The 16,460-nt window shown below is 42.2% G+C and overlaps 1 protein-coding gene across 4 annotated transcripts in view; it reads right to left on the bottom strand.

Moving 5' to 3' along the window:
• Positions 1 to 16,460, bottom strand: part of LOC145767323 (spectrin alpha chain, non-erythrocytic 1-like) — a 203,849-nt gene that overhangs the window by 95,771 nt on the left and 91,618 nt on the right. For all 4 annotated transcript variants that reach the window (XM_082579123.1, XM_082579120.1, XM_082579121.1 and 1 more), the window contains one exon: positions 10,981 to 11,188. In XM_082579123.1, the coding sequence (XP_082435249.1) occupies positions 10,981 to 11,188 (208 nt within the window). The remainder of the gene's footprint in view (positions 1 to 10,980; positions 11,189 to 16,460) is intronic.

The raw sequence follows: 16,460 nt of genomic DNA, 5'->3' as shown, positions 1-16,460 counted from the left end.
CAGCCCTTTTCAGGGCATACGGTCGTCCCAGCTGGGACAAAGACCGAAGAGAGGAGGATTCTGCAGGGGTCTTTCCGAATCCTCCAGCTGAACGTCGAAGGGCTCACGACCAGAAAGCTTGACATTGTGGAGCGGCTGGCCCACGAGCACAATGCAACCACTGTTCTCCTACAGGAAACTCACAGTACAACAGTGGGAAAGCTGGCAATCAACAACTTTTCGCTAGCCGGATACACTTTTAGCAGGAAACATGGCCTCGCATCTTTTGTCAGAAGAAACCTGTCTTGGAAAACATCAGATTCCTCTCCGGAGAATTCCGAGATAGAGTGGCACTGCATCAATGTAGAGGGGCACAACATCATTAATATCTACAAACCCCCTCTCTCGCAAATGTCTGTTACATCACTACCTGTATTCCCCGCCCCTTGCATCTATGCTGGAGATTTCAACTGTCAGCATACTGACTGGGGGTACAGTAACACCAGTGCGAATGGAGAATGCTTAGCAACTTGGGCTTCTAACAACGACCTGATCCTCCTTCAAGATCCAAAAGGCTCACCAACTTTCCTTTCAGGACGATGGAACACTGGTGCCAATCCAGATTTAGCATTTGCGAGAACCAACAATAACTGCCAACTCCCTGACAAACAAGTACTAGGAAAGTTCCCACGGTCACAACATCGACCCTCTCTTATAACCTCCACTCGTTATGTAACACCAATAACGAGCTAGCCAGTAAAGCGATGGAACTTTCGCAAGGCTGACTCTACGGCACAATTACCAACCAGTTTGCTAAGGAGCTTCCTTCTCCAGATGCTACTAACGCGGACAAAGCCTACCAGGACTTCTGCGACCTAACCATCTACGCTGCAAAAAAGTGCATTCCTCGTGGCTGCAGAAAATTTTACATACCGTGCTGGGATAATGAATGTGAAACACTCTTCCTCACCACACAAGCCTCCACTGGCAACGCATCAGACTTAGCGGCCAGCAAGCTGATCACAAGGCTTGATAACAACAGACGAGAACGATGGGAAGAGATGGTCCAAAACATCGACTTCACCCACTCAAGCCGTAAAGCATGGTCCACGATAAACAGGCTAACTGGCAGGTCCAGACAACCGCTTGGAGAACGCCCCATTACAGCCAACTCTATTGCATCACAACTTGTGAATAATGGGGTATACCCCTTAGGGGATAAAAGCACGGCTCGCCAAGTGGCTAAGGAAGTGTCTGAACTGTGGAAGATTCCAACACCACTTGAGCAAAATATATCCCAAGACTTCCCCCTCGAAGAATTCCAGCATGCTTTAAACCTCCTAAAGCCAGGTAAAGCACCGGGCCCAGACCATATATGCCCAGAGTTCATCATCCACGCCGGCAAACCAATAAAATCTTGGCTGCACGATTTCCTCTCTTCCTGCCTGCACCACCTAAAAATACCCAAAACTTGGAGATGAGCTGACGTCATAGCCATTCCAAAGCCCAACAAGCCCCTGGATGACGCTAGGAGCTACCGTCCTATCTCACTCCTATGCATCCCCTATAAAATCCTCGAAAAGCTCATCCACACCCGAGTCGATCCAATCATCGACTCACTCTTACCACCAGAGCAAGCAGGTTTTCGCCGTGGCCGATCAACTGTAGAACAGGTCACTCGCATGAGCCAAGACATAGAGGATTGTTTTGAGGAAAAGAAAAAGGCTAGTGCCGTATTCATTGATCTCACTGCAGCATATGACACAGTGTGGCACCGCGACCTCACCTGCAAACTTCTTCACCTTCTTCCCGACCGGCACATGGTCAGAATGATTATGGATTTTGTCTACATCCGCAGTTTCACCCTCACCACCGGACGCGGACGAAAAAGCAGGCCAAGACGCCTCAAGAACGGTGTTCCCCAGGGATCTGTCCTGGCTCCACTCCTTTTTAATGTTTACATCCATGACCTTCCACCAACAACATCTAAGCTGTATGCCTATGCTGACGATCTGGCTATGGTGCATAACGCTTCGGAATGGTCTCCACTGAAAAGGACCCTAACTCAAGATATGGCTAAGATGTCCGACTACCTCCACAAGTGGAGACTCAAGCTCAGTAAATCTAAAACGGTGTCGACTGCTTTCCATCTAAACAATAAGGAAGCAAAGCGTGAGCTGACCATCAACATCGATGGAAACATTCTGCCCTTTAACCCCACTCCAGTCTATCTTGGTGTTAGTTTGGACAGGACTCTCACGCACCGACACCACTTGGAATCACTTCGCAAGAAAGTAACATCACGCGTTGCCCTTATTCGTCGACTGGCAGGTACGAGCTGGGGTGCGACAGCAACAACTGTGCGCACCACTACCCTGGCTCTTGTCCATTCCACCGCGGAGTACTGCGCCCCTGTATGGTGTCGTAGTGCTCATACTCACTTGCTCGACAAACCCATCAACGACGCCTTGCATATTGTATCGGGATGCCTGAAACCTACACCTACTGAATTTTTACCAGTTCGTTCAGGCATCGCCCCTGCTGAGCTTCGCCGCAAAGCTGCCACACTCTCCCTGGCTCGCCGGTCACTGGAGCCACACCACACGCTCCACAGCTACATCACCAGATCGGAAATAGAGAAACGCCTCAAATCGAGAAACCCCTTTGTCGCTCAAGCACAAGCTTTGCTGGAGCACAACACAAGTGCCTCATCCTGGATCGGCAATACCTGGCAAGAGGAGTGGACAGACAACACCTCCAGACTCCACACCTTTGTTCCCGACGCTGGACCCATGCCACTAGGAAAGGAGCTTAGCCGACCTGCCTGGGTACGGTTGAATCGCCTCCGCACGGGTGTTGGGCGCTTCGCTTACTTGATGCACAAATGGGCCTATCAACATCTGCGGCATGCAACTGTGGTGCAGAGGAACAGACAGCAGATCACATCCTATACCACTGCCCGACGTTTACTCCTCCAAGGGCAGTTGGCCTGTCAACGCTGGAGGACTCTACAATCAAGTGGTTGCTCGAAGAATGCCCAGACATTTGACCCCAATGAAATGTAGTCCAAAAACAACCTCTCATACGAAAGAAGAATCAACTGTTTCTGTCGAAAGGTACTTCCATCAGTTTTTTTTTTATTTTTCACCACTGGAAAGTCTTTGATGAGGTCAATAAGCAGTTGGCGTTCAGGATCGTTGTGATTAAATCCTCTTGGCATTTTTGTTAAAATGAGAAATGATAATACAATTTATTTCAAAAATTAACAGGAAACTCTATAAACTAAGTTTATCTAAATACATGTAACACAGAATTAATAAAGCACAACAGCAGTAAGCTCGCTAATTAACTTGCCAACTGAATTAAAAACAATTTAGATCTTGGCAATAGTACTGTATAGTGTATATAGCAATAGTTATATACTATATGGCGTCTGAAAAAAGTCTGGTTATTCGACAATACGTTAAAGCCAGCTACAAAACAGTCAGCAATATTACACTGAAACATCCTGAAGTCCAAACTTTCTAAATGGCCAACTGAATTTAACGTAATAGTTTAGCCTTTACTATAAAGTCCTTGTCGGGGTTGAAAGAAATTTGGATATTCGATAATATGCTAAAGTCAGCTACAACAACAGTCAGCAATATTAACCTTAAACTTCCCGAAGTCCAAACAATCTGTTACTAACTGAATTTATCGCAGTTAGTTTATATCTTACTTAAGCCCTTGTCAGTGTCATGGTTATTCAACAACAGTCAGCAATACTAACCTCAAACTTCCTGAAGTCTAAGCATTTTGTGGAAGTCTAGAAGATTTCGTACAACACAAGATAGGCTATATCAAAATTTACACTACCAGCAGTAACACCAGTGTCCAGTAAGCTACTTTATTATCAGTGTCTAAAAGAAGTCTAGTTATTCGACAATAAAGCCAGCTGCAACAACAGTCAGCAATGTTACCCTAAAGTTTCCTAAAGTCTAAGCATTCTATTGGAATCTTTCTGTACGCTACTATCAGACTGAAACTAGATACAGTAACAGTCACACCTGCTTCAACATTAAAAGCTATCGAAAAATTTTCGTACTTCTGCCCCAGACGGTATATTTATGCCGTAACAAACCTCCTACTTTTAATACCTCCAGTATCAGCCTAACACTTTTTCCTTCAACAGAGGCTTAAACCACCTCCGCAGGTGTTAAATTTTTTCTTGCTAAAGTATAGGTCTACTTTCAGAATCGCAAGCCGCCTTGTCAGGTTACTGAATTCCACCTTAAAACCCATTTCTGGGCTAATATATGATATAGGTTAATAAAATATACTTTTAACATGTAGAATGCTGTCCCAACGATCCAGATATATGTTACTGCTTACGCATGTGCTTACTCATGCGCACAAATCGAAATAACCACTTTCCCGTGTTTTACGATGAATCCAAGGCCAGAAAAACTATTTGCGGCTGTCTTGCAACATTATTAACTTTTTTTGGTACAGTATAAAGTAATAGCTGAATTTTAAACGCTATAAACAAAAGGTGACGTCAATGCATTACAAGGAAATTTTATGCAAAAAGTAATTTTCAGGGTAGGGCGGGTTTGGACGGAAATATCAATTTTTTTTTTATAGAGGTTTTAGGGTCGAATGCACCAACAGTGATTAACTTAAACAATGATTAAAGTTAATCATTGATTAACTAAACAGTGATTAAAGTTAATTCGTTGTTGGTGTGCACCAACAAAATTTTGTGCGTGATTAGTTAACCATTGATTCAATCAGACTGTTGATGGTTTTTGCTGAGTCATAACTCTAGCAATGAGTATTTCTTTGATTTGTTATGGGGTTCAGTACAGTGGTGGAAAAGGGTAGGCCAAATACATTGTTTGTTCATAGCAATGGCAAAAAGCGTTACATTTGCTGATAAATTATTTGGTAGAAACGTAAGCTGGACCGGTATTCACAAATTTGCTCGAAATGATATCTGGTGTAATATGTGAGCCAGGCACTAAGCAGCCCTTTTGTCAGGTGCCAATGAAACACCTTTTTAAAGTGCTCCCTGGTTTTAACTACTGAAGTTGGTGTGCCGTAACTTTCACTACATTGCAGAAGCAGCCTGAAATCAGCTGAATTTAGCAGATGCAGTTAGGCTACAAGGTTGTTCATCAGAAATTTGAAAGTGAATCTTTGAGACAATTCCACTTAGAACAGTGTTTTCTAACCGGGGGTAGGAGAGGTGTTATGACAGTCTAATATCAAGAAACCATTTCTCATGCTTTTTAAGAAGTTGTGAAAGGGCATTTCAAGTGTCAGCGAAGGTTGTGCAAGGTCGCTTTGCTTTTCAAAAGTTTAGGGGCCCGGATTTTTGCTTGGTACCGGGCCCGAAATGTTCTCTCAATGGCCCTGATAGAAACCATCGCATTTTGAAAGAGGTTTATCTTGTTTTTGACCATTTTGTGCTCAAAATACTCAGAATGAACTAAATTTTATGTAATTTTTTCAAAATTCTCTGAGGAAGTTACTTTTTTATAGTTGTACCAATTAACAAAAGAAATGTATAACCAAAATTTCATGGTTGTGAGGAGTCAATGTTTAAGATGCTATAAAGTTACCAAAAGTCACTTTTTGTGTTTTTAGATTACTTTTCATTTGTTAGGTCACTTTACTTTGCATACTTTTTTGCCTAATTCCCCTATTTGTATATCTTTTATTGTTACTGGAGAGATGAATTTACATTTTATGTAATGCCAAGACTTTTAATATATCTTCTACTATGGTATAGATTTTAGGTATGCACAAGCCCATGCTTGTTCGTATCACGTGTATTACCGAAAACTCATTAATAAATTTTTGCGATCAAACAAATTGTGTTAACTATATTTAACCAATTGTTTTCCCTGCAACAGCTAAGTTGTATAAAGTGTTCGATTGACAGAAACTTCTTCCCAGAGAATGTAAAACATTACATTGTGTAATTCTGATTTGAGTACAAATTGAAACTAATTTAGATGCTTTTTTATGTGGAATTGCTGCCATTTCTTTCGCTTTCATGTTTTCGTTGAATAAAGTTACTTTTTGGTGACTTTTTTGCAAAATTGAAGTCATTTTGGTTACAAAAAATCGCCCTAGTGATAACATTGTGTATATGTACAATTAAATGGTTGTAACTTTTCGCTGTTCGTAATTGTTATTCATACAGAACAATGTAGAAATAAACACACCAGGTAGCTGTAGCCATGGTTTCATAACTTCATTAAAACAGACAGAAAAAACTAGTACCGTACCTCAGGATACTACCCTGTCAGCAAATCAACCACTATTTACATTGATTCAACATCTGTAAATGTTGAATCAATGTAAAAAAATTATTTGCTGGCTGAGTATTTACTCACAGATCCCTCATCAGGTGTACAATGAAAGAAAACAGCAACCGACTCGTTTACAGCACTGGGTGAAAATCAATCGATTACGTTAAAAATATTACTTTAGTTTAAAAATATTGACAACCCATGTCCTCTTGGTGACAAGATTGGTGTATGAGTTCCAAGACCAGATTACTTTAGAAGTATTGACTGATAATTTACCGTCTCATTGCGTTTCTACCAACTGTGGGCATGGGTTGCTGTTGGCTCCTTATGCTGGAGTTGGCGTGAGATCAAGATTCTTCAAAATCCACAAATTCACCACGGCAAACAGCAAAATTATGCAAATAAGCAGTTGCGACTATAATGGGAAGGGTGTTGTCCAGTTTAGTTCAGAGAGGAACTCGCAAGCACCGAAACCTTTGCTTCCAAACTTCGCTTTGTGAGGTCTTCAGCATCAAGTTCAGCACAATCCACTACATTCACTGCATCAACCATGTTGTTATTACTATTTTGTATCTAATTGTACACACTGGTATTCATGAATTCCATACATGTAATGAAAATACAAAGTGATAGGTGTGCATGGTCACTGTGATTAGGTAAACATTGATGACAAGCAAAAGGGTTAGGAATGGACAATGTAGTATGAGTATCAAGTATGTATGTTGAACAACAACTCCTAACATAAAAATAGTTCTATATGTCATGAAATGCCAAAATATAAATGGATATATAACAATGAAAACTATCAATACTACAAAAACTGCTCAATGCTAAAGTGCTCAATGCAGCCTGATGTTGCAATTACCAAGAACTAATACAATACCAGTCTGATACCAGTACTAGAAACCTTTGCTGGAAAGTTAATCAAGCTTTAAACCTACTCTGGAGCTGTATTAACTCTGTTACTTAACTTGCCTAGTTAATCACAGTTTAATCATGGTTTAAATAGCCCTTGGTGTTGGTGCATACGAAAGTCTCACTTAATTGTAGTTTAATTCAAGATTAAGTTAAATACAGTTTAATCACTGTTGGTGCATTCGACCCTTAGAATGTCCTGTTGTATCCTAATATCAGGGTTAAAGTTGAAATTAAAATTAATTCCCCCTACTTGTTATACTCTAAAATGACTCTCACCTGTGATGATTCAACAGATGACAACAAGTTAATTTGTAAGCAATGAGCAACCAATAGGGTTAGTTAGGATATCAATCAATTATACTATCCGGATAACGGATGTACCCGGATATTTATATTTTAGTTTACAGTAATACAGTAATCGTCAGACTAGTGCTCTTCCGAAATTTACACAAATAGTAGCTTACAAAATCATGTAACAGTCACACAATTTATTCTGAGTGGCCCTTACATTCTAAATGAAAAAGTCACGCACTGTAAACATTCCATTTAGTATTTGCAAAGCATTTCTTATGAAGCACAACGCATCGATTGCTGAATCGTGTTAACAGGAGAGGATAGTTTTGTTCGTGTGGATCTAACTTTACAAGAATTTGTGTCTTAACATTTTTTCCTATTGCCATTTCTTGATCATAGAAAGTAGCCCTAAGAAACACGGTTTTCACTTCTAAAATATTTGAATTTCGCTTCAATATCTCTAAACGAATCAATTCACAGTGTACTTTACTGTACATCACAAGTCAAAACGTTTTGACTGAATCGCTTTACAGTCCTCATTAGGGTGGTCCTCAAATGTATGGTAAAATTTTAAAGTTTGAAAAGTTTGGTTCTTACCCTCTCATTTGGTTCCATTTCACTAAAAAACAGTTCACTAAAAGTTTGAAGTATTTTGATAAAGGTTTAGAGGTGCCACATGACCAGTGAAAAATGACAAAAATACGAAAATTTTGTCAAAATAAGTAAACCGCCTAAATAAATGTCTTAAAAACAACACCTCAGCAATATACAATGCACTGCAGAGTGCAGACACAAATGAAGAAAAATAGGCAACAATCTTGCTAAATCCGGCAGTAGCAACTACTCCAGTCTGTAATGGGCTATAAAATATACTGTAATGATATGCTAAATATGTTTATAAGTTGTTTATAAGCGCACCCACCTAGAGTGGACACATTTACAGGTCTAGTATATCAAATATGATTCAGTCTGTGGACTTTAAGTGGTTCTCAATATTCTTATTATTGCAATTTCGAAGATGACGCAGAATATACTGTATTTGATTTTCATCTTTTGTCAGCAAATTGTTAAAATTTTGCATCAATGCAACACCTCTTTCAGCAAAATCGGTGATCACATGAAGACTAACTAACAACGCTTTTTGTTCTCTTATTACTTTCATCCAAATCCCATGCTACAACTTCCAGCTTTAGAAAGTCAGATGGCAAATCCAGAATCTGAAACAATCGCATGGTGTTGGATGTGACAAAGTCTGATAAATCTTTTGAACAGACATCATCTGGCAATGAAGAAATACGCTTCAATGGTGGACTACTCATACTTTTATGGGTCAAGGCAAAAACTATAGCTTCTTTTTCAATACTTGAAACACCATCATCAAAAAATACAAGGCCAATGAGTTCTTCACATAAAGTTAGGGTTGAGCGGAAACTCCGATCCGTGTGCTATTTTGGCTTTTTTAAATTATTTTCTAGATTTTTTCAGGGTACCAAATGAGGGTACGAATGGTTCAGGGTACGAATTAGGTTGCATCCTCACTTATGTACCATCACTGCATTGAGAATGTTTTCATTGCTTCTTTGGCTACCGCTGAATCATGTTGCTGATATTCCTTTAGTCTTTTTATCTGGGGTTGCAGATCATTCCGTGGGTCGCACGTTGTTAGAGAAGCAGTAAACCAAGATTAGAAGTATAAGCAATGCGTCTGCACATTGCAATACAAGAAAGAAGTATACTTTTAACACAAAAATGACAATTTTTTTGAAACCATATTGCTCCTTATTGGTCAAATCAAACTGCATTCTGAACAGCCAAATCTTCAATGCATATATACTAGCAGTGGCAGTGGCCATCCATCTTGTCTGGTGAAGGGTGCCGGGATAACAAAACCGAATGCCATGTGGTGGTGCTCGATTAATAATTATGATAGATAATTCAAGGAACTGTTGGTCATCTCTTAATTGAGTTTTTTCCAACTGGTCTTTGCAAAAACTAATGATCTCATCAGCACAGCAGAAGTCATCATTTTCTAAGGTGACATAACGATCTTTGTCAAAACTAGGCTATCCCACTTTGCTTTAAATCACCTGAAAACAAGAATATCCTGTCCAGATGATGGCCCAATGTTGAGAACGCTCTTTGCAACACAAGTTCTAGAATATGGTGACAGCAAGCCAAATGGAGCAAGTCCTTGTTTAATTCTTTTGCAATCAAATACAGGCACCAGACCAAACACCAGTGTTGCTGGATGTCGTGTCAAAACACATTGCTCTTACATTGTCAACAACACCTCAATCTTTAACACATAGGCCTACCATTAGTCCAGTTCCAGTAGCTTGCGCACTTCCTGATGAAGACTGCAACTTTGGCACTCCAAGCAATTTGTTAGTAGTCATTCCAGTGACAATTAGTGGTAACCGTTTAACTTTTTTTTGTTACCAGTTATATCTGGAAGGAGTTTTCCATTCCAGTGAACAATGGGCAGTAGAAATTAGAAAGGCTGTTTCAGCAATGATTTCCATTTCTGAAACACCCTTTCTAATTTCTACTGCCCATTGAACTTAACATATCTGTTTGATAACAAAAACACCAACTTTCTTAGCCAAATAGTGAACAAGTGCCACTGCTATGTCTTGTATTGATACTAAATAAAGTCATGGAAAGCTGAGGAATAGAAGCCACATGTTTGTGTCATACTGTGATTGGAAGATTAACCCGTATATAGGAAACTACTTCTTTAATATGTGCATTGGTGCAATTGAATAAATGAATACAATTACAGCAACAGACAGACACATACAGGCTGCCTGCAGTAAAGCATAGATAATTCACTGAAGCAACATAGGGCGAAAAAGTTTGATTTTAACCCTATTTTCAGTTTATTTGCATTTTCTCAAAAATTAAAGCAGTTAGAGCATACTTTCCTCTTGAGCACAAATAGGAATATGGTTGCTTTGCATCTTTTGACACCTAGCACAGTTCTCTATCTCATCTGGTTCTGGAGTTATGTAAATTTGAGCAAAAATTCCCCGCGACCCCCCAGCTCTATTTTCCAGTTCATTGTGGCACCCCTAAACGTAGTCCAATGGGTCTCAATTTTTTATAGGTTTAGTTTTAAGTCATTTAGAGACTTTTCAGAGGGTAAGACATAGCAATTTCAAAAATTCGATTTTGGGGACCACCCTAGTCCTCATCTTAAAATACGTCATACAATAACAAAAATAGTAATTTCAATCGTTTGCGTTTCTTGGTGAGTCACAAAACTAACAATCACAAACACAGCAAACTTGCTAAAAAGGTGTAAAAGCGTGTTAACAACGTTACTTTTATGCTCTCTGGTTAACAGACAAAATTATATTCGGATAACAGTTAGCAAAAATAGTGCCGGTTGAACGGTTATCCGGTTAACATTTACCCGGATGGTCCAACTCCAACAGCCGATACTTTCAAGCTGTGACGATACAAAATCACCAGCTTCACGGAGCGTTACCTTTTGAAAGTCATCCAGTTTCTTTTGCAGTTTCTCAACTTCCTCTAGTCCTTCCTGCTCCTCCTCCAAGTGATACATTTTGGCCATCTTCTTCCTATCATCCATCCACTTCTGGAGGTGTGCACACTCCCGAGCAAGCGCGTGCCGTCGTCGCGAATGTTCCAACGCAGCGTGTCGTGCCACGCATTGCTGCTTCAGGTCGGCGTAACTGTTAATCGAACCAACACATGTTCAACAAGGTGATCGTTGTTGTAATACCCATAATCTTTTTTACGCACCATAAAATATTATCAGAGTAAACTGATATGTAGAGCAATAGATTCCTAATTTTCATTAAAACACATAAGCAATCATCGTGAAGGGCTGGAGGATCGACCGAGGATGGGTTTACCTTTTGGAGTAGTTTTATTTGAAGGACAAAATCTATTAAAGCATAAAAGCAAACTGAATGGTAAATGGCCAAATTCTGATAGAGCAAAGCATGGCGACACAGGCCATGTCAACGTGCAAGCTTTAAATTTGACTGGATGTCAACCTTTTGTGCTTTCGAAATGATAATTGCCGTCGATTGAGGAGTGGCGCCCCTTCGACTATAGCCCTTGATTTCTCTCATGATCATGAACAGTAAACCTGCTTAGAGAATTTCCTACGACCATTCTTTGGTTCACTGAACTGAATGATGACTGGATAATGAAATACTAAATATATTGAACCGAACAATAAGTTCTATACATAAACATTAAATATACTGCAACGTCTGAACGGACCAATACTATACGCCATACACCAAAATGATGCAATTCGTATGTCACCATACATGAATGACGCAAGAGCATCACGGCATTGTGGTTTGATGTCCTTCCTGTATGGTAAGATACGGATTGTGTCATTCCTGTATGGTGGCAGCATACGGATAGTGTTATTCCTGTATGGTGGCATACAGATTGCTTCATTCCTAAAGGGTGACATAAGGATTGCATCATTCATGTATGGTGACATACTGACATCTGAAACACACTTATTTCAAAGTAAGCGTGAAGTTTGTAGATTAAGCTTGAACATACACCTCCGGCTTGTAGCCGTAGTTAAAAGAAATGGCCGGAGTTTATCCCACCACTAGTTTTTACCATACAAACAATGAATTGGATATAACCACTTGTGTTGAAAATCCGAAGAACATCTGGCAACCCTTGTAAAAGGAAAAAAATTGTCGTTTTTTAACGTGAAAGTAGCAGTTGTGCAGTGATTTGAGATTCAGCGATCACATTTGGGGAATTTAGATTCTCAAAACTATCATTTTATAGAGATATAAAGTACATTTAGCCTAGAGTTTAGTCCTAGATTTAACCTAAAGTCCACATGAGTAAAAAGAGAGTAAATTAGCTGAAAGCCTTTGCATTTATTTGATGCGAAAAAGTTATCGCCGCACTTTCATAACCTACAGTCAGGGCTGCGATTTTTGCCTTTTTCGGTGACGAGGTCACTCGACACGCGCCATCACTATTCGACAAACGCCGTGCCTTACGGAAAAAAAAGAAAAATTGAAAGGAAAAAAAACGGAGAGAGGACTAAACGTCGTCAGGTGGAGGAACAATCGGGGGGAGGGGGGCATCACGTGATGCAATCATGAAAGTGCTGACTTACGTAAACTTTCCTTCGCCAGGTACTTCAAAGCAAGGTCTAAAAGTGACGCTTCACACGAGAAACTCCCAAGGCGTCAGCGCCGTCATTTTGAACACTGCGGGAGAATGCTTTGATCGAAGTTCCAACGCCTGGCATCAAACATTTCGCAACACACGTTTCGTGCTATTCGACATACAACGGGTTTCTTTTATAGATGAAATAACCTAGGTTACGTTGAGTTGTCAACGTCTATGCCACTGCCAGTTTGTATTTTGCCGTTTGAGACAGCCTAGTTTCCGACCAGATGTTCAGAAATACAGATGAAAAAAGCCGCTATTTTTATGGAAAGGACTTCTCTTCCAGAACATTTTGAACACTGCGGGAAAATGCTTTGATCGAAGGTCTAACGCCTGCCATCAAACATTTCGCCACACACGTTTCGTGCTGTTTCGTGCTATTCGACACAACGGGTTTCTTTTATAGATAAAATAACCGAAGTAGGCTACTTTTAGTTGTCAACGTGTTTGCAAGTTTGTATTTATGTCTGACTTATGCACTTGTTGTTCCAAGATTGCAGAAATGTTTTGCAATGTGAATAAAGAATAGTAGACAGATAGACACGGTTGCAACTCGACTTCCTTCCACTAAAAGAGTTTCTGTGATTACGTAATGGGTGATTTTGCACATTCACAAAAGCACACAACCCAGCTAGCAAAACCTGTCGTTTTTACATTGATTCAACGTCTGCAGACGTTGAATCACAACGCATGACATGTATAAACAAGTTTGCTGGCTGGGAAGTCTGGACATCTGCAGGAAATTTGTCTCGCACCAGGCGAGATGCCATCCTTTGAAAGATTTAACAATGATGGATTTATGTAGCCAGTGCATGATAACAAATTTAAGATTTCCTTTGCGTTATATAACTTAAAGCAGGTGATTGACACAGGAGAAAATAATTGCAGAAGCACACAATAAAAGAACACAATAAAGCCTACTTATTACGCAAGTTTTTTTTACATCAAGAAAATAGCCTAGTTTCCGACCAGATGTTCAGAATCAGAAACACAGAAAAGAAAGGCCGCTATATATAAGAGTTCGCTTCTACAAGAATAGTAGGTAGTCACTGGGAGTGGACAAGGCAAGGTAATATTTTAGGCAAGTTGTAAGAACAGCATAGCTTTGCCCAACTACAGATAGGATAGTCTTCAGTTAGTCAGTATCCTATAATGACTAAAAAACCCTGACTTGGCCTTCGCGAGTGTCGACAGCTCTCTTCCAGACAGACGTGTGCTTGAGAAGTTCCCGCGGTCCCAACACCGGCCGTCCCTCATCACCGCCCCAAAACTTGTGGCTCCTGTCCTGAGTTCACCGGTGAAGCGATGGAACTTCAAAAAAGCCGATTGGAATCAATACAGCCTCCTGACCAATGAGTCTGCTGCAAAGTTACCACCGACTGAAACATGCAACGCAGACGAGGCATACCAGGACTTCTGCAATGCCATAATAACTGCGGCAAAGGCCACAATACCACGTGGCCATCGAACCAGCTATAAACCATGCTGGGACTCTGAGTGTGAAGCTCTCTACCGCTCATACCTAGCCGCCACAAGTGGTGCTGCTTCAAACACCGCCGCCACCAGACTACTTGAGCGGCTGGACACAAAGAAGCTTGAGCGGTGGAACGAGGCTGTCCAGACCATCGACTTCTCACACTCAAGCCGCAAAGCATGGAGCATCATCAACAACCTCACTGGGCGCTCAGCAAACTCCCCTCGTCAGTGCCCCGTTTCTGCTAATGCCATCGCTTCCCAGCTAGTGCAGAACGGGGTGTACAAGACAAAGGACAGCAAGGCATCCCGCCTTGTTGCCAAGGAAGTGTCTGCCCTATGGCGAGTGGAAACACCACCAGAAGAAACAATCTCTGGAGACTTCACTCCAGAGGAATTCGCCACCGCCCTCCGCCTAGTGAAACCACACAAGTCTCCAGGGCCCGATAAGATCTGCCCTGAGCTTGTGCTCCATGCTGGCCATGCCCTAAAGTCCTGGTTACATAGATTCCTCTCTTCCTGCCTGCACCACCTCACAATCCCAAAAATCTGGAGAAGAGCTTTAGTAGTTGCGATCCCTAAGCCTCACAAGCCACCAGAGGACCCAAGGAGTTATCGTCCGATATCCCTCCTCTGTGTTTCTTTCAAGATCCTCGAAAGACTGATCTATGCCCGCGTCAACCCAATCATCGACCCGCTCCTTCCAAAAGAGCAAGCTGGGTTTCGGCGCGGAAAATCCACTGTAGATCAGGTCACACTGTTGACCCAAGACATCCAGGACTGCTTTGAGGCAAAAAAGAAGGCCAGCGCTGTCTTTCTAGATCTCACAGCTGCCTACGATACCGTATGGCATCGCGGCCTTACTTACAAGCTGCTTCGCCTGCTTCCTGACCGACATATGGTCCATATGATTATGGAACTTGTCAGGAATCGAAGCTTCACCCTCACCACCGGCAACCCACGGCGAAGCAGACTGAGACGCCTGAAAAACGGCGTCTCACAGGGATCGGTCCTGGCTCCACTTCTTTTCAACATCTACACCCACGACCTGCCAACCACGGTCTCCGCAAAATACGCTTATGCGGACGATCTGGCAATTCTCCACTCCACAAAGTCGTGGGAAAATCTAGAAGACACCTTGAGCCAGGACATGCAAACCATCTCAGCTTATCTCCAGAACTGGCGACTGAAACTCAGCTAAACCAAAACTGTGGCGGCAGCTTTCCACCTACACAATCGGGAAGCTGATCGTGAGCTACATGTCCACAACAACGGAAAACCTCTGTCCTTCTGCCCCGAGCCAAGGTACCTTGGGGTGACACTAGACAGATCGCTCACATACCGCCACCATTTGGTGTCACTGCGCAAGAAACTGACATCCCGCGCTGCATTACTGAAGCGCCTGGCAGGCTCTAGCTGGGGGGCGAGGGCTGACACTTTGCGAATAGCAGCCTTAGCCCTTGTCTACTCTTCAGCAGAGTACTGTGCACCTGTCTGGTGCCGCAGTGCTCACCGCCACAACATCGACACTGCCATAAACAGCGCCCTGCGCACAGTGACCGGATGCCTGCGTCCCACACCATTGGACAATCTCCCCATTCTCGCTGGCATCCAACCTGCTGAGCTTCGTCGCGAAGAAGCCACTCTGTCCCTCGGTCGACGGGCACTGGAGCCTAATCATCTTCTCCACCACAAGATCTCTGCCTTCCCAAACGGGCACCCCCGCCGACTGAAATCAAGACACCCATTCGTGCCAGCCGCTCGGCTTCTGATCAACGAAGCTGATGAACAAGACATCTCTGCGGCTACTTGGGCGGACCATAAATGGAATTCTGAATGGAGGTCAAGCACCACCAGACTCCATTCATTCATCCCCGACGCCGACACACGCCCAATCGGCCTGACACTACAGAGACAGGCGTGGGTGCGCCTCAACCGTCTCCGTACGGGCGTCGGCCTTTTCCGCTCAACCATGCACCAATGGGGAATGGCTTCTTCCTCCTCCTGTGAATGTGGTGCCGAGGAACAGACCGCAGACCACATCATCAATGACTGTACCATCTTCAAGCCACCTAACGGAGTGGAAGGTCTGCGCGTCATGGATGATGAAACTAAAGACTGGCTGCTCTCTAGCAGCCTTCCAGTGTAGTCCGGGAACATCGTGAATCTGGGGTGGTAAAAGGATAGACCCTCGGCCCCAGAAGCTCAGACGACGACGACGACGACTAAAAAACGAAAGAATCCTCCGACAACACGGATGGCAAAAGCTTCGGTCGTTCTTACCGAGAAGCGGTTAAGGTTCAGCAA

Source organism: Aplidium turbinatum, chromosome 3 (assembly GCF_918807975.1).
Source record: "Aplidium turbinatum chromosome 3, kaAplTurb1.1, whole genome shotgun sequence".
Lineage (NCBI taxonomy): Eukaryota > Metazoa > Chordata > Ascidiacea > Aplousobranchia > Polyclinidae > Aplidium > Aplidium turbinatum.
This window is presented reverse-complemented; position numbering and strand designations above follow the sequence as displayed.